Genomic DNA, 22,857 nt, shown 5'->3' with positions numbered 1-22,857 from the left:
TCGCATGCTTTAAACATGGTATCAGACTATATGAAACTATCTAAAGCAAGACAAACATATAGTTGGGAAATTATATATTTTAATACACTTTAGATGTAATTGTGTATTTTAGCAGTGATTTGTTGGGATCTCAAGACACAGGCGCTCCCCTTATTAAAACATAATTATGACTAAAAAGCTTTTTTATGTAAGGGAGAAGACGAAAGAAAAACATTTTTTTTTAACTAATTTATCCAGTGAACCAATTAATTTCTAACAAAATATATTTTGCCTGCTGCCCCCTTGTGTTCGTATATAGAACTGCAAATTGTACCGTACTTGCACGGGTGGTTTCCCGGACAAAGATTAAGCCAAGTCCTAGACTAAAATGGCCTTTTAAACAGATTAACAGCAATCTGGTTTCTTCATCATGGTTTTAAATAACCCTAAACTAAGTCTGGTCCAGAGTTTAATAAAATGATTTCCCGGATTAAGACTAGAGTTAGCCCTACTCCAGGACTAAATTGAGTCTTAAATTAAACCTACAAGGAGGCGGGTTTAGCTTCAGATTGATGTTGTTTTTCAAGACACATGGATTGCTTGGACTATGCCAATGAAGATCACTATAGATACACATACAAACGCGCGCGCGCGCGCACACACACACACACACACACACACACACACACACACCTATAGGCCTATACCGTGATCTTTATATGTGTCCCCTTTAAAACACAAAAGAATCACAAATTTAATTTAAGCCTCAATTTAATCCTGGAGTAGCTCTTCATCCAGCTCTAGTTTTCCTCCAGATAATTTCTTACCTAAAGTTGTATTGTTCTTGTAGATGCTTAAATGTTTTTGTTTAGACAGATATCCAGGCATTCCTTTTCTTTGATTCCACAGCTGATGTGTGCAGATTTTCTTTGCTATTTGCTTTAAAAAAGCGTTTTCTCTTGTTAAGTTTTTTTGTTTGTTTGTTTTTTATTGCAGTCTTTTTCTGCTGCCATTGTTTCCTTGGATTTGCTTTTCAGTTCCATATTATAAGCTTTTCTTGGTTAATTCCATGTTTTATTGGCCGTGCTAATTCAGATTAGCATAGTTGGTTTTAAATTAATCTTGTTTATACAAATATAAATATAGTTTAGAAACTTATAGTATTATGTAATGTTTTCACTATCAGTATCGGGGGTTTCTGATCCACAGAGTGGAATAAAATCAACGAAAGCTTGTTTTTAATTAAACATTCATTTTCATATAGTTTAAGATTATGAAATGATTTTGTATACAGAGCTATGCAGTAATGTTCTTCTTTGTGGGTTATCATGGCAGATGGCACATTACCTGATCATGCAGTGGAGGGGTCTATCAGCGAATTCCAGTTAGTGGAACTTAAAATATCCAGTATTTGTTTCCGTCGGAATAATTACACGAGAGGACGGAAGTATGATGATGCTGCTGCGATGCATACAATAGCAATAGTTAATATTATATGGTTTTTGTTAGCACTATGTTTTATTGTAGCCTTTTGCCTATATAAGTTTTCGTTGAAACTACCTAACAGGCTCGAGGACGTGTTTCAGGATTTAATCCGATATGGAAAAACTAAGGAACACATCAAACGCCCAAGCTGGCAGCTCTTTTTTAACGTATCAAAGAGGTGATTTGGGGTTAATTGTAGTTCTGTATATTCCCCAGATATCATGGTTTGAGCAGGTCAAAACGATTCTGCAGTAAACATGATTTTTCTGATATTTTCTTTAGGTGTTTCTCTCATTTTTATGCGGTGTCTGTCATGTGGAATGGGCTGCTCCTACTATTCTCCATACGTTCTGTCGTCATGAGGGAGACACTCCCTGATTGGCTAATTGACGCGCTTTGGTGTTTGACTGGCAGACCAAGAGATGCTTGGAACGGTACTTGAAATAGCAAAGAAAGCTTGCTTTTAAAACACGGTGACCAACATGTTATACCATATTAAAACCGTGATAATGTAGTAACCATCTATGTCATCTAAAAAATAAAAAAAAAACAATCAGAGAAAAAAATTCTGAAAGCTCCATGTGATCACTGTTAATGTTAGACCTCATATTTTGTAATATAAATTAATTTCTTATGTATATCTATTTGCTTTTATCTGTTACCTTACATTTACCAAATTAATATTCACATGCTTATTTACGTGTGATTTTCAGAGTTACATCTGTCCATTCTGCTTATACAAGTGCTACTATGGGTCCATTCCTTAAGACGGCTATTGGAGTGCCTGTTTGTCAGCGTGTTCTCTAATGGTGTGATCCATATAGTCCAGTACGCATTTGGTTTGGGTTACTATGTCCTACTTGGACTAACTGTCCTGTGTATAAATGCCTCTCTGCCACAATCAGGTTAGTAGTTTCCTACTTTCTATTCTATCACCACATTATCATATTTATTATTATTATTATTATTATTAAAATGCACCTCCAAATTGCAAACTCCAAACCTAATTCATGTTAAATTGACAAAAAATATTTTAATATTTTAGAATATAGCAGCCCAGTCTGGATATTTCCCTGAATTGTACTAACTATTTATATATTTGTGTCTCTCTGCAATGTCAGGTGCTGTTCCTTTCTTTAAACAGCTCACATGGTATCATGCAATCGGGACTCTTCTTTTCATCTGGGCATCACTCCTCCAGCACTGGTCCCTCTCACTGCTGGCCAAGATGAGGACTGACAACTCGGGTAGGAAGCCGCTGGAGTTCCCTTGAGAAGAAAAAACAAATCTAAGCTAATTCTAATAGAAAAAATGTTTCAATTATTCTTCTAACTGTAACTGTAAAGTGCAAACAATACAATTTTATGTGTAAAATTATAACCTAATTTTTAATAAAAATATTAAATCTTTGTTCTCTATATGCAATATAGGTAAAGTAGAGACTCTGGCCCACAAGATGCCACGTGGGGGCTGGTTTGAGCTGGTCTCTTGTCCACATTACCTGGCTGAGCTTCTGATTTATGTTGCCATGAGTGTCTGTTGTGGCTGCAGTTCATTAACCTGGTGGCTGGTGGTACTGTATGTACTCTATAACCAGGCACTGGCTGCACAGCTCTGTCATGATTACTACAGGAGCAAGTTTGAGACATATCCACGTCAACGCAAAGCTTTTATACCTTTTGTCCTGTGATTTACTGAATGTGTTTTATATGAAAATATGAACCTAATGAATAAATAAATTATTAACAAAATGAAAATATAGATTATCTCATGTGTACTCTCTAACAAATTGGAACAGCTGACACCATGGTTCATGCATGATTAATGTGTAAGAAACAGGGCAAGGATGAGCAGGGCAGCATGACCGAAATGGACTGTTGGCCTGACACAGACTGACCTCAGAAGGTGACTGACAACAGCTGTCAGCAAATGACTTAAAATGGAAGTGGCTCCAGCCCCATAAGAACTATCTGAAGCCGACTTCCCCAACAAGAGGATAAATTCAAAAACACATTTTCTGCCATTATGCACTTGAACTAACCCGTATGTACTACTATTTCCACTCAGCTGCTAATAAATACATTTCAGAAATGTGCAAATTCGCTTAACAATGAGAAGCCAAACTCATGTCTATAAATTATTCTGGTCTTTGAGAGGAGTTTCTAATCTCATATTTCCGTTTTACGTTGCAACTCTAACTAACTTGAAGGTGTTTCTTCATACGTCATTAAGACCGACGTTTAAACCAATAGTCTAGCTCAATTTCAGTGACGTATGCGTCTCCTGTACACGTTTATCTCCCAACTGACCAATCACGGTCAGTTTTCAACCGACAGTTTTGCTTTATCCTTTGGCGTCAGTCTCTTAGAAAAAGATGACTACGGTGGGCTAGCAAGATCGGAACGACAAAACGTTAATGTTTATAAATTAGCGGTTTTATTAGCTTAATTTGCAGAGTAATAACACAAAAGAAGCTGCGTTAGCCATCCGTTAAGATGCCTCTCCGGGCCGGCGAGCGGCATGGCGGTGGCAGGTTTAAATGCTTCCTTGTTCTACTTAACATCGTGTTGTTTTCAACCGGAGTTACAGCAACTCAAGAAGAGAATAAAGTCATTCACGTAGAGCAGCCCGCGGAGGTACGTAAAAATGTGTCCTCTTTGCTAGGTAACATACATAAGAGAGTTTATTAAAACTATAAATGTGTCAAAGAGGAGTTGTGCTAAAAGTAGCTAGGTAAGGGGTAGTGTCATTCAAGGGAAACTAGTTTGACCACACGCTCTCTAACAGATTTGTCCACTTGGTTATTTTGCTGAAATAAACGGATGAATGTACTTTTGACAAGAAGGGATCATCAAGGAGATTCTGCTGTAGAAAATGTGCTTTTTATATCTTAGTATATACATGTTCCAGTGTTGGGTGTGTAATTAATTATTAGGTAATCTAATTACTGTAATTTAATTACTTTTCCCTTGATAAAGTATAGGGATTACTCTTTATTTTTCTGTAATTTACTTAGTTACTTATTATGTAATTGCATTAAATACGGTGTAGACTATACAACAATTCTGTATAAAACAGTAGTGGATTTAACATCAACATTTAATCTTAAAATGTATGTTTTTTTTTTTTTTTTTTTTTTTTTTAATGTAACCTTTTCCCTTTACACACTGGTCAGTTCAAGAATAATTTATGCAATTGTATATAGTTTTAATTTACGCTTTATATATATATATATATATATATATATATATATATATATATATATATATATAATGTGTGTGTGTGTGTGTTTTTATTTTTTTTCCCCTAATATTGAAATGTATCTCTAAATGTTGTTATATTTTCTGTTTTTCCATTTTTTTATTTTTTTTTTTTTTTTTTTTTGTAGAAATTGTTGCTTGTAAACACTTGTACAATTGTTATTACTATTAATTGAACTAACATCTGAATCATAATTTGTGTCTAGCTGCAGAAGGCAACCACCGGTCATGCTCCCGGCCCGGAAGTGATCATCAATGAACCCAATAATGGAAACCTTGGGTTTATTCATGCCTTCGTGGCAGCTATCTCGGTTATCATTGTCTCTGAACTGGGAGACAAGACGTTCTTCATTGCAGCCATCATGGCTATGCGCTACAATCGCCTCACTGTTTTGGCGGGTGCCATGTTGGCTTTGGGACTCATGACATGTCTGTCAGGTAGGTGAAATACAGTTGTTCTAAAGCACCTTTACTTTATTTTTTTAAATTAACTACAAATGTTGATATGCTTTACATCATATCTTCCACTTTTCAACAAAACCTAAGAATTTTGGTGTCGCATGACTTCAGAGTCACAAATCCCACGTTTTTGCTTATTACATGTTGAATAAACTATTATTTGACATAAAATTAAATGTAGCAAGTTTTAAACAAAATCAAATACCCCCACCTCCTTAACTTCTGGCCTGTCCCATCTCAGAGGTCTTGACCTTCTCAGTTGTATCCAGCAATTAAAATTATACAACAGTATTATAATTGTGACAATCTACATAATTACAAATCTCCATTTAGTTTAAAAAGCCAAACTAGACAGCTCAATTTATGTTACATTTGCAATCATTTTACCCATTCTGACCCATTCATTTTTTTTTTTTTTTTTTTCTATGTGTAGGAATAGAACATAATACTTTTTTTTTTTGTTTTGTTTTTTTTTTTTTTTCCAATTTAGACGTCCCAAATTTTGGTAATTTTGTCAGTTTCGCTCTAGCGTTATTTAATTTGATCTTGTTTATGTGCGTTTGAGCTTTTTGTTTCTCCTTTTTTCTCTATTTGTCACCTTTTTCAAATTCTCTGGATTCCTATTAGGGATGCACTGATGTATCGGCCAATAATTGGTATCAGCCGATAAAAGCAATTATTTTTACTAACAGCCGATTGTTTAAAAGCAACCGATGATCAGGGCCGATTATATCCTGTCAATCAAAAGGAGGCGGTAAAAGTGTCAGACTGCATCTCGTATTGTGTGTGAAGAAAATGTCTCTTGTGTTGAATTTAGGGCTGTCTACCTGACAATAACGCATTAGCAATTAAAAAATAGTGATGCAGTAATGTAGGCTCTATTTGACCTTAAGAATCACCTGTAGTTCAAGCCAGGGTTGCTAGGTCCACATTTTTTCCCTACACCAAACATTATTTCTAGCACGCCTCTCATCCAATAATCGCGAAGGGCTTTATGCTTTGTTACTTCTGATAAGAAACAAAGTCTCATCTTTCAAATTCTGTCCATTTTATCACAAAGTCAAACAATAAATGGCATTTTGACGCTTTTAAATGTGTCAGATCACTGTAGCACCTCATTTTAAGCGACAGTGCATTATAGCACACAATAAACATGAATGCACATCGGAAGGTATGTTGAAAGATATAGTACAGCTTACCAAAATGTAGCATGTATCATGTAGTTGCTCAATCAGTGTTTCAACCACAGAACAATGTCACTTAACATTACGTTCACCTCAGGAAAGTTATCCAGAGTTCTCCATTCCTTAGTTAGTTATATTAAAAAAAAAAAAAAAAACACTTAGAGAGGAGCTCATTTACTGTTAATGATATATGTATGTTTGAATAAATTTGTCATGAAGACAATGTTTATGAAAACTACTTTGTGCAACTAAGGTGTACACAAACATTTCATTTTTTACTTGAGTGTAATTATTATATGTGAGAATAAATAGCAGTTGTATGTAATAGTTTGGGCTTTGTTGTAAATTTTAACCTCTAATATAGTAATATACCAAATGCGAGGGTTCCCTGTATAAGTTTTTAGCATTAATAGGGAGATTTTTTTTTTTTTAACTAAACTATCGTTAATGGCAGATATTATTCTGAATAATGATGTCTGCTATTCTGAATTTGGCTATCACATTGGCGGAAAAATGTAGTATCGGTGCATCTCTAATTCCTATTCTTGTCTTTCATGTCTTTCTCATCTAGCTTGCATTGTGTCAGTAAAAGTCTTATGAGATATTTATAGGTTATCATTCATCATGCAAATTTCATTGTAAATTTGCATCCATCCAAAACAATATCATCATGCATTACTGGTCTAACATATTTCTAATGACAGGGTTTTTTTTTTTTTTTGTCTAGCCAGCTTTATTAGTGTCTTATATAAGTATTATATCTTAAAAGTTTTACAGAGAATAGCACATAATTCAGCACTTAGGCCACTGAGTTTGCTTTTTTTATATAAATAATGTCTAATGCATTAAAAGAGAGTGTTGATCTACCGTGTGTCTTTTATAAAATCATCTCAATGCATGAATGACCTATTTTTCTGTTTGTCTTCACATTAGTCCTGTTTGGTTACGCCACCACCATTATCCCACGGATCTACACCTACTACATATCAACAGCGCTGTTTGCCATCTTTGGGGTGAGGATGCTGAGGGAGGGACTGAGGATGAGTGCTGATGAAGGGCAAGAGGAGCTGGAGGAGGTCCAGGCTGAGATAAAGAAAAAAGATGAGGAGGTAGAAGCTTTGTAACTGATGTTTGTCCGCAGGTATCGCTATTTATAACACCTCCTGAATATTTGAAGCATCTTATCTGACCTCTGATTGGCTGATTCCCTCTCCTCCCACAGCTTCAGCGCTATAAGATGGCCAACGGCGCACCAGATGTGGAAGCGGGGTCGACGGCGAACTTGTTGCCTCAGAGGAAGTGGCACAGTGTGATCTCACCCATATTCATTCAGGCACTCACCCTCACCTTCCTCGCCGAGTGGGGTGACCGCTCTCAGCTTGCAACCATTGTGCTGGCTGCAAGAGAGGTATTGTACAAAATTAGACTTTAAAATTATATTTTATATTTTACTAAAAATACTTCTGCACTTTTTACTGTTTTAAATATTCTTAAAGCTCATGAAACCGAATGTGATATATATTTTAAAGGTAGGGTAGGCAGTGTTTTTCATAAACACTTTTTGTTATACTGGTTGAAACTCTCCTCACATACTGATAGCAATCAATAATATTCTGTGGAAGCCATGTCAAAATTACCATAATTAAGATACGACAACCCGTGACACTCTACTCGTAGCTTTAAATGTTAAAAGGACAAAGACATGAACATTCAAACAAATTTTTTGATTATTAATATAAGATTGACCTGAAGAATATAAACTCACTCAGGCGATCTCTCTCTCTCTCTCTCTCTCTCTCTCTCTCACTCATAATACTCTACATATTACAGTGAGTTTCAATGAAGCGACTCAACGTTCCTTCATTACTAGTTCTAAATAGAGCCCAACTGATATGGGTTTTTGGGGGCCGATACCGATATTAGGAAGTAAAAAAAGTCCGATATCGATATATCAGCCGATATTCTTTGTGTATATTATAGTTCAGTACCTGTCAAAAGTTTGGACACACTTCCCATTTGAGTGTCCAAACTTTTGACTGGTACTGTATATTGAATACCATATACACTGTGTTCCAAATTATTATGCACGTTACATATCAGTAAGATTTCAGCACAATAAACATTCAGGTTTTACTTTTTCAAAGAAAGTGTTTGTTTGTTTTATTTTCCATATCTTTTTAGATGACTGGTATCTATCTCAGACAGGTTTGTTGAGGTTTAGTTTGACAGATCTACTTGGGTAAATGGAAACCCTATTTAAAGAGGTTGTTCCTCATTATTAAGCAAGTCACAGTTCTCATGCAAAATGGGGAGGAAGAAAGATCTTACTGAAGATGAAAAGCATGAAATGGTGCAATGTTATGCAAAAGGCATGAAAACAACTAATTACACTTGACATTTGATATTCAGCAGTGCTTTGCATCTGCCTACATTGACAGCATTTTCTTTAAGAGCTGCTGTGCAGCCAAAATTATATACCAGTTATCACTGTAAAGATGCTTTGACACAATCTGCATTGTAAAAAGCGCTATATAAATAAAGGTGACTTGACTTGACTAATATTGTGTGAAAACTGAATGGAGATTATTGAACTATCATAAGATTTGTGAGTGATTTAGAGCACAAGATAACTCGGTCAGATAAAGGCTTATTAATGAAAGTTTCTCTCAAAAAAAAAATTAATTGTATTAAAAGGACAGCTATAAAAAAAAAAGCTAGTGTTGAGCAGCAAACAGGTATTTGAAGCTGCTGGTGTCTCTGGAGTCTCAAGAAGCCCTCCATGCAGGCTGGCAGTTGTGCATAAAGTTGCATTTCAGCCACTCCAAACCAAAGCCCACAAAGAGAAACATTTACAGTGGGTCATTAACCCAAGTAGACCTGTCAAACTACTCAACAAACCTGTCTGAGATTGATACCAGTTATCTAAAAAGATATGGAAAATAAAACAAACAAACACTTTTTTTGAAAAAGTGAAATCTGAATGTTTATTGTACTGAAATCCTACAGATGTCACTTGCATAATAATTTGAAACACAGTGTACATAAACAGAATATATATACATAAACACATTTTTTTGTAATGATCACTCAAATGTGGTGATCAAACACTTATACTGACGTGATAAAGATATGTAATGAAGGCAGGGTATTTAACAATTTAACAATAAACTTTATTATCCAAAATAAGCCTGGCATCACTGCACTGAACACTAAAGTTCACTTACTATAAATAACTTTACAACACAAATAGAGCTATAATATATACAGGTGCTGGTCATATAATTAGAATATCATCAAAAAGTTGATTTATTTCACTAATTCCATTCAAAAAGTGAATCTTGTATATTATATTCATTCATTACACACAGACTGATATTTCAAATGTTTATTTCTTTTAATTTTGATGATTATAACTGACAACTAAGGAAAATCCCAAATTCAGTATCTCAGAAAATTAGAATATTACTTAAGACCAATACAAAGAGAGGATTTTTAGAAATCTTGGCCAACTGAAAAGTATGAACATGAAAAGTATGAGCATGTACAGCACTCAATACTTAGTTGGGGCTCCTTTTGCCTGAATTACTGCAGCAATGCGGCGTGGCATGGAGTCGATCAGTCTGTGGCGCTGCTCAGGTGTTATAAGAGCCCAGGTTGCTCTGATAGTGGCCTTCAGCTCTTCTGCATTGTTGGGTCTGGCATATCGCATCTTCCTCTTCACAATACCCCATAGATTTTCTATGGGGTTAAGGTCATGCGAGTTTGCTGGCCAATTAAGAACAGGGATACCATGGTCCTTAAACCAGGTACTGGTAGCTTTGGCACTGTGTGCAGGTGCCAAGTCCTGTTGGAAAATGAAATCTGCATCTCCATAAAGTTGGTCAGCAGCAGGAAGCATGAAGAGCTCTAAAATTTCCTGGTATACGGCTGCGTTGACCTTGGACCTCAGAAAACACAGTGGACCAACACCAGCAGATGACATGGCACCCCAAACCATCACTGACTGTGGAAACTTTACACTGGACCTCAAGCAACGTGGATTGTGTGCCTCTCCTCTCTTCCTCCAGACTCTGGGACCCTGATTTCCAAAGGAAATGCAAAATTTACTTTCATCAGAGAACATAACTTTGGACCACTCAGCAGCAGTCCAGTCCTTTTTGTCTTTAGCCCAGGCGAGACCCTTCTGATGCTGTCTGTTGTTCAAGAGTGGCTTGACACAAGGAATGCGACAGCTGAAACCCATGTCTTGCATACGTCTGTGCGTAGTGGTTCTTGAAGCACTGACTCCAACTGCAGTCCACTCTTTGTGAATCTCCCCCACATTTTTGAATGGGTTTTGTTTCACAATCCTCTCCAGGGTGCGGTTATCCCTATTGCTTGTACACTTTCTTCTACCACATCTTTTCCTTCCCTTCGCCTCTCTATTAATGTGCTTGGACACAGAGCTCTGTGAACAGCCAGCCTCATTTGCAATGACCTTTTGTGTCTTGCCCTCCTTGTGCAAGGTGTCAATGGTCGTCTTTTGGACAACTGTCAAATCAGCAGTCTTCCCCATGATTGTGTAGCCTACAGAACTAGACTGAGAGACCATTTAAAGGCCTTTGCAGGTGTTTTGAGTTAATTAGCTGATTAGAGTGTGGCACCAGGTGTCTTCAATATTGAACCTTTTCACAATATTCTAATTTTCTGAGATACTGAATTTGGGATTTTCCTTAGCTGTCAGTTATAATCATCAAAATTAAAAGAAATAAACATTTGAAATATATCAGTCTGTGTGTAATGAATGGATATAATATACAAGTTTCACTTTTTGAATGGGATTAGTGAAATAAATCAACTTTTTGATGATATTCTAATTATATGACCAGCACCTGTGTGTGTGTGTGTGTGTATATATATATATATATATATATAACTTGAATTAAGAAAATAAACAAGGTAACTGTGTGGGGCAAGCAAGCTACTGCCAATCCAACAGGGGCAGGTTTATGCAGTCAATGGCTTATTTTCTGTTAATCAAATGAACATGCAGAACATGAGGATCATATTTAAATAGTCTTTTTGCAGTTTAATATTCACAGACACTAGTCTACATTGCGATTTGATTTAAGTGTTCTGACCTGTTTTTTATTTATCCATCAAAAATATGACAAATTCGTGTTATACAGTAAAATCGCCACCACTGCACTGCGGTCTATTGGACTGCAGAAAGATACTAACTTTTCAATCTGTTACGTTAATTGACTGTACTGACAAACAAACTATGCTAATTTAGGATATGTGATGTGAGCGATGTGATATGCATGAGCGACATGGCAGTTTTAAGGGGCGGGGCTAATGTTATATTGGATGGACTTATATTGAAAAAGGAAACTTGTGGGGGTCATTGTTTATTAACTTTACAGTTAGAACTTACAGTCACAAACTAGTTAGAAACTTACCATTAAGACAACGCTTTGACTCACGTGAAGACACCGCTTGACTGCTTGCCGCTGCCCGAAAAAGAGACCACTTTACTGAAGTGAAAGGGTTGGCTGGTGCCAGTAGCGAACAATGGAGTGCGCTCCGCTGGACAAACTACGTAATCACACCATTTACAACCATTTTATCTGTGTTATATGTTCTGTAAAAATAAATGTTCATATCGTTGCATATCGGCGCCATATACGCCGATGCATATTTATCGGCGACAGGCTCATATCGCCAATAAAATCGGCAAAACGATATATTGGTCGGGCTCTAGTTCTAAAGCGACGTTTTAGAATTAGTAACGGAGGCTTGGGCTCAACTGTTAAACTGTCAACCTGAGATTTGAATCTGTGGCGGAAGGAAGTAGTTCCTCACAAAAGAGGGTTTTTAAAGACACTCCGTTGTTATTATTTATTTACACGCTTGTGTTGTCGAACTGTATAAACGCAATATCACACTCGTAACCATGCAATATGGCTTTATATCAGCACACTGTGATTGCCTACAGCCGAATCACTGCCGTGCTAATATACAGCCATAATCGGCTGCGAGTGTGATATTGCTCATAAATACACCAATCAGACATAACATTATGACCACTGACAGGTGAAGTGAATAACACTGATTATCTCTTCATCACGGCACCTTTTAGTGGGTGGGATGTATTAGGCAGCAAGTGAACATTTTGTCCTCAAAGTTGATGTGTTAGAAGCAGGAAAAATGGGCAAGCATAAGGATTTGAGTGAGTTTGACAAGAACCAAATTGTGATGGCTACACGACTGGGTCAGAGCATCTCCAAAACTGCAGCTCTTGTGGGGTGTCCCCGGTCTGCAGTGGTCAGTATCTATCAAAACTGGTCCAAGGAAGGAACAGTGGTGAACCGGTGACAGGGTCATGGGCGGCCAAGGCTCATTGATGCACATTTACCTAGCTCTGTAAAGTCCTGTAGGATGATTGTAATGGACTCTGTATTATTGTTATTGTTGTTGTTATTATTGTTGTTGTTGTTGTTGTTGTTATTGTTGTTATTATTATTATTATTATTATTATTATTAGCAGCTAGCAAATCACCTGTTAACTGAATAACCGGCTGGTTTTTGCTGTAGAATCCATTTGGAGTAGCAGTTGGGGGAACTTTGGGACACTGTCTGTGCACAGGACTGGCTGTTATCGGTGGAAGGATGGTGGCTCAGAAGATCTCTGTCAGAACCGGTGAGATTGATGAGTCATTTACTACAGTACTAAATTTCTGTTGGTTTACATGAGCAGTGATCTATAACCTGATTTATTTGCTGATATTTCCTTTTCTTATCTCTACAGTTACAATCATTGGTGGGATCGTTTTCCTTGCCTTCGCGTTCTCTGCCCTCTTTATCAAGCCCGATTCTGGATTCTGATGGATGAAGTGACTCTTTGTTTCATTTTGTACATACAGTCACCACAGTACAACACAGAAGAAGTGGAACAGAGAGAGACTGCGGATGCACAAAGACTGCAGATAGCTTGTTTGTTTATTTGAGTGAATCTCTTTTGTGTGAATGAAAGTATGACTGACTGAATGAATGAATGAAAAACAGTTAACTGCTCATGTCTTAATGAGCATTTCAATTTTTTGCTTAATCCCTCATTTTTTGTCTTTCTTTACTTTCAACCAGACATTATTCTGTTTTTAGGTGATCTTTATTTCTCCAGTATGCCACCTAACAGTATACTTGAACTTGCCAGATGTTTGTCGTTGGACATAGTAACATTTTAAATAACAAATCATGAATCTTGTTTCTATATTGTTTTACCTCTGTTTGAGCAGTGCACTATGGATAAATGCTGGCCTGGGTCCAGTCTATTTTATTTCAGTTCAAGCTTACTTGACTACAACAGATGTGAAACTACAACCAAATGAAGACGAGCACCGTTACCCTTCCCTATGACATCTTGTGCCGTCTACCCACTGCACAGCAGTAAATCTACTCGTGTCTCAGGAGTATTTAGTGGATAAGAACCTCAGCAATATAACAGTCATATTCCCTCATCAATGACAAACTACAGTTCTGAATTGAACACTGAAGAATTCTTTAGGAACTGCCTGGTGTCTTAACTGCCTGTTGATGGTTTGTCCTTTATTCATACCATATTACCAAAGGCTCGAAATGTAGTATAAAATGATGTGGGTTCATCATCACATTACATCACATGTGGCCTTTAAACCCAGTCATGGTATTTACTGGTCATCATTGTGCACTCATAAATGCATCGGTGTTCACTCCTCCCCTCTGCGTCACTGGTCATAAAGTGCTAAGAACAGTCATGCTTTCACAAACTTCCCTGAAAGAGGCACACAGCATTTAGTGTGCAGTCTCTTTCTCAAGAAATCGTAACTATCATTTCTGAAGTCTGCCCTTTTCCTCAGAACTGTTTTTATTTATTCTACTGTGGAGCACAGATACTGATATTTTGTCATGGTTGAAGAATTTGTTCAGTTGAGAAGATGGGGGTTCTTTTTTTTTTTTTTTTTTGTAACATTTTCAGGGTGACTTTGTCAATATTTGACAGGGGTTAAAAAGTGTGATGAACTTTAGAGGAACTACAAAAATGTTATTCCTGTAAATATTGAATAAAAAGGTCAGTCTCAGTCTTTCAGATGTTTTTTTGTTGTTGTTGTTGTTTGTTTTAAACTATGAACAATTTAAACCAAGGAGCAGATGTAAAAACCTACAAGGTTATGAAGCACATTTTCCTGAGATGTTAACAAATGTGGTCTCAAATTGTTTTTTGACACTTAAGTCGTATGTACAATTGTATGAATTTCTTTGCATTAGATGCAAAATATCAAACCATGTGGCAAGCTTTTCCCTGAACTAAATTTGCTTTTTTGAGCCCCCTTTTAACCAACTGGAAAGTCACTTTTTGTGGCCATCAACTTCACACAAGTGTCCTAGCACCACTGTAGTTCCATCACATAAACATATGAACATGTTCCACAATATTTGACAAATACAACATGATTTGGGCTATATTGTTCAAAATAAGACAACCTATTGCTTCATATGCTGAAAGCTAAAAAATGTAAATGTTTTGACTGAAAAGTGTGCTTGTGCTATGTTTCCACAAAGTTCAGTTTGATATTCACAATTCAGTCAGTGGTCAAAATATCCTTAAAATCTCACTTGTTATTGTCTATTATTTAAAAAAAAAAAAAAAAAAAAAACAGGACAATACATTTTTGTATGTTTTTGTTTTTTAATTGTGAGTTTCAAATACTATTATTATAATTAATAATTATATTTGCGGTTTACTATTTAATACAATTCACCATAAAAAAACATGAAAAATAGCAAAGAGTAACCATTGCAAATACACTATATTGCCAAAAGTTTTGGGACGCCTGCCTTTACGTGCACATGAACTTTAATGACATCCCATTCTTAATCCGTAGGGTTTAATATGGAGTTGGCCCACCCTTTGCAGCTATAACAGCCTCAACTCTTTCCACAAGGTTTAGGAGTGTGTTTATGGGAATTTTTGACCATTCTTCTAGAAGCGCATCTATGAGGTCAGGCACTGATGTTGGCGAGAAGGCCTGCTTCTCAGTCTCCGCTCTAATTTATCCCAAAGGTGTTCTATCGGGTTGAGGTCAGGACTCTGTGCAGGCCAGTCAAGTTCCTCTACACCTCCACAGTCAAGCTCATCCATGTCTTCATGAAATATGCTGAAGCATTAAAAGTTCCTTTCACTGGAACTAAGGGGCCAAGCCCAACCCCTGAAAAACAACCCCACACCATAATCCCCCCTCCACCAAACTTTACACTTGGCACAATGCAGTCAGGCAAGTACCGTTCTCCTGGCAACCGCCAAACCCAGACTCGTCCATCGCCAGACAAAGAAGTGTGATTCGTCATTCCAGATAACACATCTCCACTGCTCTAGAGTCCAGTGGCGGTGTGCTTTACAGCACTGCATCCAACGCTTTGCATTGCACTTGATGATGTAAGGCTTGGATGCAGCTGCTCGGCCATGGAAACCCATTCCATGAAGCTCTCTACGCATTGTTCTTGAGCTAATCTGAAGGTCACATGAAGTTTGGAGGTCTGTAGCTATTGACTCTGCAGAAAGTTGGCGACCTCTGCGCACTGTGCGCCTCAGCATGCGCTGACCCGCTCTGTGATTTTACGTGGCCTACCACTTCGTGGCTGAGTTGCTGTTGTTCCCAATTGCTTCGACTTTATGATACCACTAACAGTTGACCATGGAATACTTAGTAGTGAGGAAATTTCACGAATGGACTTATTGCACAGGTGGCAACCTATCATGGTACCACGCTTGAATTCACTGAGCTCCTGAGAGCGACCCATTGTTTCACAAATGTTTGTAGAAGCAGTCTGCATGCCTAGGTGCTTGATTTTATACACCTGTGGCCATGGAAGTGATTGGAACACCTGAATTCAATGATTTGGAGGGGTGTCCCAATACTTTTGGCAATATAGTGTAACAAACCGCAATACAATTGTACAATAAAATGACTTAAAAAAAAAAAAAACACATTACAAAAATAAAACAAAAATCAGTACATCAATATATATATGATAGATAAGTGTATTTAACTTTTTTTAAATATATATATATATATATATATATTCTAATTGTATTTAATATTTTCTTCACAAACTATGAAATACACTGTAGCCTATACAGTAATTACAATTTTTTAAATATTATTTCATGTTTGTGCTTTTGGAAATGGATCTTTACCATAGGCGTAATTAGCGGGTGGGACAGGTGGGACAGGTCCCCACCACTTTTCACCAGGGTCGATATTGTCCCTACCACTTTTTGAAACATCTTGCGGCATGGATGTACCTAATACACATGAAACATCTCCAGTTGAATAGCAAAGCATTCATTTCATTCGTTTGTTAAATAAGAGGTGATCTGGTGCTGGAATGTGTTGTTTTTGAAATCATGCTGAGAGTTCATTGATGTTGCCACTGTTATCAGTGGCATGCAACTGTGCTCTCTTGGCGCTCCTGCACACTCCACACAGAAGAGCGCTTTATCACTGAACGCTGGTTTTAATGAGGGAGGGGTCGGTGAACTTAAAAAACGGTGTGTACTGATGTTAATTCATGTTTATTACTAGTAGGAAGAGATGATCGGTTCATGTGTCGCTTGAACTGAAACACAGCGATCACACACACTCATGTCCCACCCACTTTTTAAAACAAAGTTACGCCACTGATCTTTACTATCCCTAATTGGGCTTATTTTGCATTTTAGGTTCATTTTGAGTGTAATTGTTTGGTTGTTTTATTATTATCATTATTATTTATAGCCTACATATCGGGGTGTTTACGTTGTATAGGCCTAGTTAAGGTGTAAATGAGGGAATTACTGCGGTGTAACGGCGGAACTTTCGGGAACGTTTACAAGTGTGTACAAAACATGTAAGTTATATAGTAGATTCATAAGTGGTACCCACAATTTAGCAAAATTGTCCCTTCAGCATCATAAACTGAACTCAGCTGGACCATTGTGATTCGGAGGTAGGCTCGAGGCCGGTGTTACGGTTTAACTGGTTACCGTGTTATCTGGTGACTTCTTGCGCTTAATTCCAGCTGTGAAACGATCCGCGGCAGATTCGTCAATTCTGCAAACATGCCCATTACAATTAAACGTTCTCACATACGTGATGTTGGTATCATTGTAAAAGTAAAAATAAGTGATTTCATAACTTGTAACGGCTAAACTACGTTTAAATAAAAAAAAAAAGTTTTCAAAGACTGGTCGTTTCGGGATTCGAACTCGTTCAAAAAGAGCGTTATCAATCACCGTTGTGGCGGGTTAATTAATTGGGCTATCTTGTGATTTGTTTGAGATAGTTGGTTGTTATCCAAAGCTTTCACAATTTTTCTGTTACATTATGAGAATGGGCTGGGCTCGTGTTAACTTGTGCGTTACGCTGACAAGCTGACAATCTTAAATTGACTGGCATTTTCTTGTCAAAATGCTGCTCCCTCAAACATTATTGAACACATTAGCCTACTTTATAAATTCAGTTGATTAATAATATTATATATAGGGCTTAATTAATAATATGGCCCCGTGTGTTTTTGTTTATTTGCTTTTTGTTTTTCGTGCATCAGAATGTGCATTTTCAAGTACCAGATAACACGGTAACCAGTTAAACCGTAACACCGTAATTACTATTGCGGATGTGATTATTGCTTATATACAAGAGTTCAGCAAACAAGGAGTTAATATTGAGTAACTTACATTTTAAATACGTTGTTAGCTACTTGGTCTGTTGTCCCAACATAAAAATGATTTCAAACGAAGCCAAAGAAGCATCAACCGCTGTCTCCGAGGAACAGTCAATAGTATCCAGATTCCGGAAAGAATCAATAAGGTTTTTAAACGAATCGGTTGAGTTGATGATTCATTGACAAAAGAATCACTTGTCGCCACCTACTGGGGTATTGATGTAACCTGCAAAAAAGATTCACAGAAAAAGCCCCTAATCCTTAAGAAACTTAGAGGAAAAACTATCAGGCCGAAAAGAAAATAATAAAAACAGTCAATACAATGCATTTTTTTTTTTTTTTTTTTAAATAATTTTATTTTCAAAATTGAATAAGGGGAGTAAACGGCACTGTTTGTTTAAAAAGGTTCCATTATTTCTTTGTTAAATGTAAGAATGGCCTGGCTCACAAAATGAACCCAGTACAGCACACTGTTTTCTGATATTACGGATTTCTTTTTTTTTTTTCTAAAAAATGAGTTTAGGAAAACAGAGCTATGCTCTGGTGCCCCCTGATGGAGCTCTGAAATTTGAGAAATCTAACAAACGGTGAAAGTTTAAACCTATTTATAGGTATATTTAAATAATTTGTTATATTTCCTCTGTATTAACATGTACTGACCAGATAAATTTCATGAGCCAAACACGAGTGCTCTGCAAAGAACATCACACGTACAAAGATTAAATGATAGCAAGAGAACACTGATAGACATTCAGAACTTCTAGTGCGTACATCAGAACTACAGAACATTTAACATGGTTCACCACCTCCTTTTCCACTGGGCGCTTTTTTAATGTTTCAAAAGCAAATTTAACAGGATTTCGGCATGTTCTCTCATCTTTCCTCACAGCTCTTTGGGTTAATTACTAAACGCCAGCTGACATGAAGTTGTATTGAGCACCACAGACAATCCAGAGGTACATAGAGGGCAACCATTATGACAGATCCTGTTTTTTTTTTTTTCGTTTTTTTTTTTTTTTGTGTGTGTGGTTCTTCATGGTAAATGCAGAAGAATGTGTGTTATTGAATAGGTCACTATCACAAGATTAAATGAGGAAGAGAAAGAAGGGGGGAAGGGAAGATTGATGTCGGTTTGATTATTCTGAACCAACCTGAGGAAGCCGTAGTATTTCTCTGTTACCTTAGGGCTGACATAATACAAATCAGTGCAGAAAACAGAAAAACAACCCCTTGTACTCCAAAACATCATCGCATATGTCAACAACTGACATCTGATGCCAGTGCGAGAGGATGCACTATGCATCAGAACGCCATTTGTGACCCAGACTGGTCGTCTTACTTTTTAAGCAAGACTTTTTTTCTTTTCTTATTTTTAAATGAATTACCTTCAAATACTCCAAAACATAAGTAGGAGTCTGTAGCATAAATCAATGACCTCTCTTACTCAGACAAAGACCTTAAAATAACCACTTCCTGAATCCAACTGCATTGTGGGGAGAAAGTTCAACTGGTCCTCCAGTGTGTCACAGTTTGTTTAAATCCTTCATTTGAGGTTACAATGTGGAGTAAGCTTGATATTCTGTTCCTTTCCTAGCAAAAGGTTTATAACAGTTGTTTTATACATCATCTATAGCCTATCTGCATAAATTCTCTGTTCTGATCTTGCTGTAGAAAAATAAGAACATCTATTTTTTCAATATATTCCTCTTTAAAAGTTACTATAAAGCTAAGTGACAGTTACATTCAATCAATAATCTCGCCTTGCTCATTCTAGCCATGCTGTTCGGTCACAATGTCTGTGGCACTGAAATGTACAGCCCACCATTACTTCTACATGACCACAGAAACCATAACCAACACATTAATGACCGTCATATACTATAGGTGCGACTCGAAGGGTAACGAACAAAAGTATGATTTAGAATATATACTGCATTATCATAGACCACTTGGGTTATTCTGCTATTGGGTGGATTACTGCAACATGAACTGCGATTGGACCAGCACTCCAGGTGGGAGGCTTCAACATCCCGCACAAACCGAACATTCAGACTGGCACTTTCATATATGGTGAGGTCTGATATTGAAAATATTGAAATGACTATTTGTAGTGACCTGAAAAGGCAATATTGCTCATTAGTGCACTAAAATGTGACGATTAGAATAATAATTAAAACAATAACACAGTCTTGTCTCACAAGACCAATACATCAAATACAAAACTGTTAAAACTGCTACTCTCAGCTTTTATAATATAAAATGGCCACACTTTATATTAGATGCATTTAACTACTATGTACTTGCACAAATAAGTGCATTGTATCAAATTATTTATTTAAATAGTAGTTAAAGATGATATAAAGTTAGACCAAAAAACATTTTAATGTTTAAGGTATCTTAAAAAATAAAAAGCATATAAATAAATTGTGTGTGTGTGCGATAATTATTTATTTATATGATTTTAATTTATGTTGACCCCTTTAAATGCAGGAAAACATAACTATTACTTTTGAACATTCATGAAGGCTAACTGCTAACAATGTCTGATCGAGCAACTTTGAGGAAACTGCAATTCTAGCAAGGACTGTCTTGTCAAACAAGCATAAATATAAATCTCAAAATCCTGAAGGCGCAGTTAATCCGTTTAAATATCAAATTAATCTACTATAATCTGGCATATTTTAACTGTAATACTACAGGGGCCAATAAACAGAATCAGATTGTCAACACTAGGCTTGTGTTCTGTGCGTTGGGCTAAGAGCTAGAAGTTGCTAGTGACTTTGTCAGCGTTACAGAGGTACTAGTGAACCTATACATTCCTGCTTTTCAAGAGTGTCTATGAGAGTGGAAGAAGTTCGCAAAGTCAAGTCGCTATCACTGAAATGTCATCGTTTGACGATGAGCGGAAACCCGAGAAAGGCAAGTGAAAGTACTCCTGCATTAAAGCTGTGCAAATATGTGATAATCTCTAAATGATTAACAGGTTTGGTTGTTTATATTTCTGGTTATTCAAACCTACTTAATGAACCATACCGAAAACACTGTATAACAGTGTAAACAACCATGTAAAACTAAAGGAAGCTATGGCTTAGCCTTAAGCTAATTTACCTGTATTGTTTAAGATGAATATATTTTTCCTCATCATAACCCTGCTTATTTAAGCATCAGTTCCAGTTTAGCAGAGCACCATTTCTATATTTTTGCCTAACTGCAAGATATACTAAATCTGAAGCCTTCTTTTTAAAGTATTTACAAATGTAAAACATCTCTCTAAAATATTCATATCTATATTTTTTTGAAATTACTAAGGTGTCACTGCATAAGATGCAAAACATCTAAAGATTGCCTGTTCCTTTAACAGTTTTACTAAAATATGAAGGCCGTTTTTAAACCAACTGTGACACAATCTGTGGATCCAGCATCGCCTGCTTGGCAGACACACATACATACGAACACGTGCGCAAGCACATACACACACACTCACCCCTATCCCACTGGAAAAAGGAAGTCTGTGAAGAGATCAGCCATTATGTGTATTAAGTTTTGCTTTTTTTCCTTTGAATATTAGAAAAAAAAGTATATTCAAAGCTACAAATAACAGACTACGCTTTTCATCTCATGCATCATATAAAATATTAGTTTCTCTTTCCTTTTGTCCATATATTTACACATTATTTTACAGGTGAACTGTACAATAAAAGTGGAATCCACACGACATTCTTAAAAATATTTTCTGACCCATAATTACTTCGACAAGTAAAATGAGGAGGAAAGATGAAGAGAAAGAGAGGCAGAAAGAAAGAGAAGCGCTGTTTGTCCTGTGGGACTTCTTTGAAGTCTTGAAGCACTCAATCTGCATAAATTAAACCTGTGAAAGAGGGATGACGGCACACACTGGGCATACGAGACAAAGGGGATGTGATGGTGACAGCTTGCGGAAAAATCCCTTGCCAGCCAGCAGAAAGTTCGGCGTTCGTGGTCGGACCTCTCCCAGAATTCAGTGCAAGCAGCCGTTGATCAACTACCTATAGGTCGAAGAGGGCATGGGGTGAAAAACGACACCCGATTAGGTCTGGCCCTTCACCTATAAGCAGTGGAAGGATATCTGAGAGGGTACAGTACAAATACTGCTATTTTTTAGCTTCAAACATTCCCCTCAGAAGCCTCCTAGCTTGCAAGACTGCTCAATGGAGATTTGGTTGTGTCTCTCTGATGTGTGGTCAGCTACTGAGGTGGTGCATTGGACCGGTCCGTCATGCTGTCTGAGCGATGAGCTGCCAATTGCTGCTGTAGCTGCTGCTGTTGCTGTTGTTGCTGCTGTAGCTGCTGCTGTTGTTGTTGCTGCAACTGCTGCTGCTGTTGTTGATGCTGTTGTTGCAGCTGTTGCTGTTGTTGTTGATGCTGCTGCTGCAGCTGTTGTTGCTGCTGTTGCAGTTGCTGCTGTTGTTGTGTTGCAGTTGCAAAGGTGCCTTGCTGCTGCAGAGGAAACGCTGCCTGAAGGATCAGCTGGGCAGACTGGTTGCCATGTAAAAGCCGAGGGGCCTGCAGGAGGAAATGCGCAACATAAATATTCATGTAGAGATATAGCGATATTGAAATCCTGCTGATAACAATAAGACAATAAATATTTCAATGTCATGGCTGATAATCAATACATGATCAACATTATGAATCTACTGCTAATGCGAATTGTGAATTGAGGCATCACATCATTATAATACACCATATGAAATATGAAAAAATATTCATTTTGAAACAAAAAAAGT

General features: G+C 37.1%; 3 protein-coding genes across 7 annotated transcripts in view; 2 read left to right on the top strand and 1 right to left on the bottom strand.

The window, feature by feature from the left end:
* Positions 1-1,292: 1,292 nt before the first annotated feature.
* srd5a3 (steroid 5 alpha-reductase 3) lies at positions 1,293-3,225 on the top strand. Its single transcript, XM_051874120.1, has 5 exons — positions 1,293-1,642; positions 1,747-1,898; positions 2,178-2,369; positions 2,586-2,711; positions 2,895-3,225. The coding sequence occupies exons 1-5, from the start codon at positions 1,308-1,310 to the stop codon at positions 3,152-3,154; spliced, it is 1,065 nt and encodes a 354-aa protein (XP_051730080.1). The 5' UTR covers positions 1,293-1,307; the 3' UTR covers positions 3,155-3,225.
* Positions 3,226-3,781: 556 nt separating this feature from the next.
* Positions 3,782-14,469, top strand: tmem165 (transmembrane protein 165). The gene is made up of 6 exons (XM_051874121.1): positions 3,782-4,100; positions 4,931-5,162; positions 7,301-7,476; positions 7,590-7,775; positions 12,944-13,049; positions 13,158-14,469. Exons 1-6 carry the CDS (start codon positions 3,960-3,962, stop codon positions 13,232-13,234), a joined length of 918 nt encoding a protein of 305 aa, XP_051730081.1. The 5' UTR covers positions 3,782-3,959; the 3' UTR covers positions 13,235-14,469.
* Positions 14,324-22,857, bottom strand: part of clocka (clock circadian regulator a) — a 78,434-nt gene continuing 69,900 nt past the window's right edge. For all 5 annotated transcript variants that reach the window (XM_051874118.1, XM_051874119.1, XM_051874115.1 and 2 more), the window contains one exon: positions 14,324-22,633. In XM_051874118.1, the coding sequence (XP_051730078.1) occupies positions 22,316-22,633 (318 nt within the window). In that variant the 3' untranslated portion in view covers positions 14,324-22,315. The remainder of the gene's footprint in view (positions 22,634-22,857) is intronic.

This window comes from Ctenopharyngodon idella, chromosome 20, assembly GCF_019924925.1.
Source record: "Ctenopharyngodon idella isolate HZGC_01 chromosome 20, HZGC01, whole genome shotgun sequence".
Classification (NCBI taxonomy): domain Eukaryota; kingdom Metazoa; phylum Chordata; class Actinopteri; order Cypriniformes; family Xenocyprididae; genus Ctenopharyngodon; species Ctenopharyngodon idella.
The sequence above is the reverse complement of the archived record's forward strand: the minus strand, read 5'-3'. Positions and strand labels throughout refer to the sequence as shown.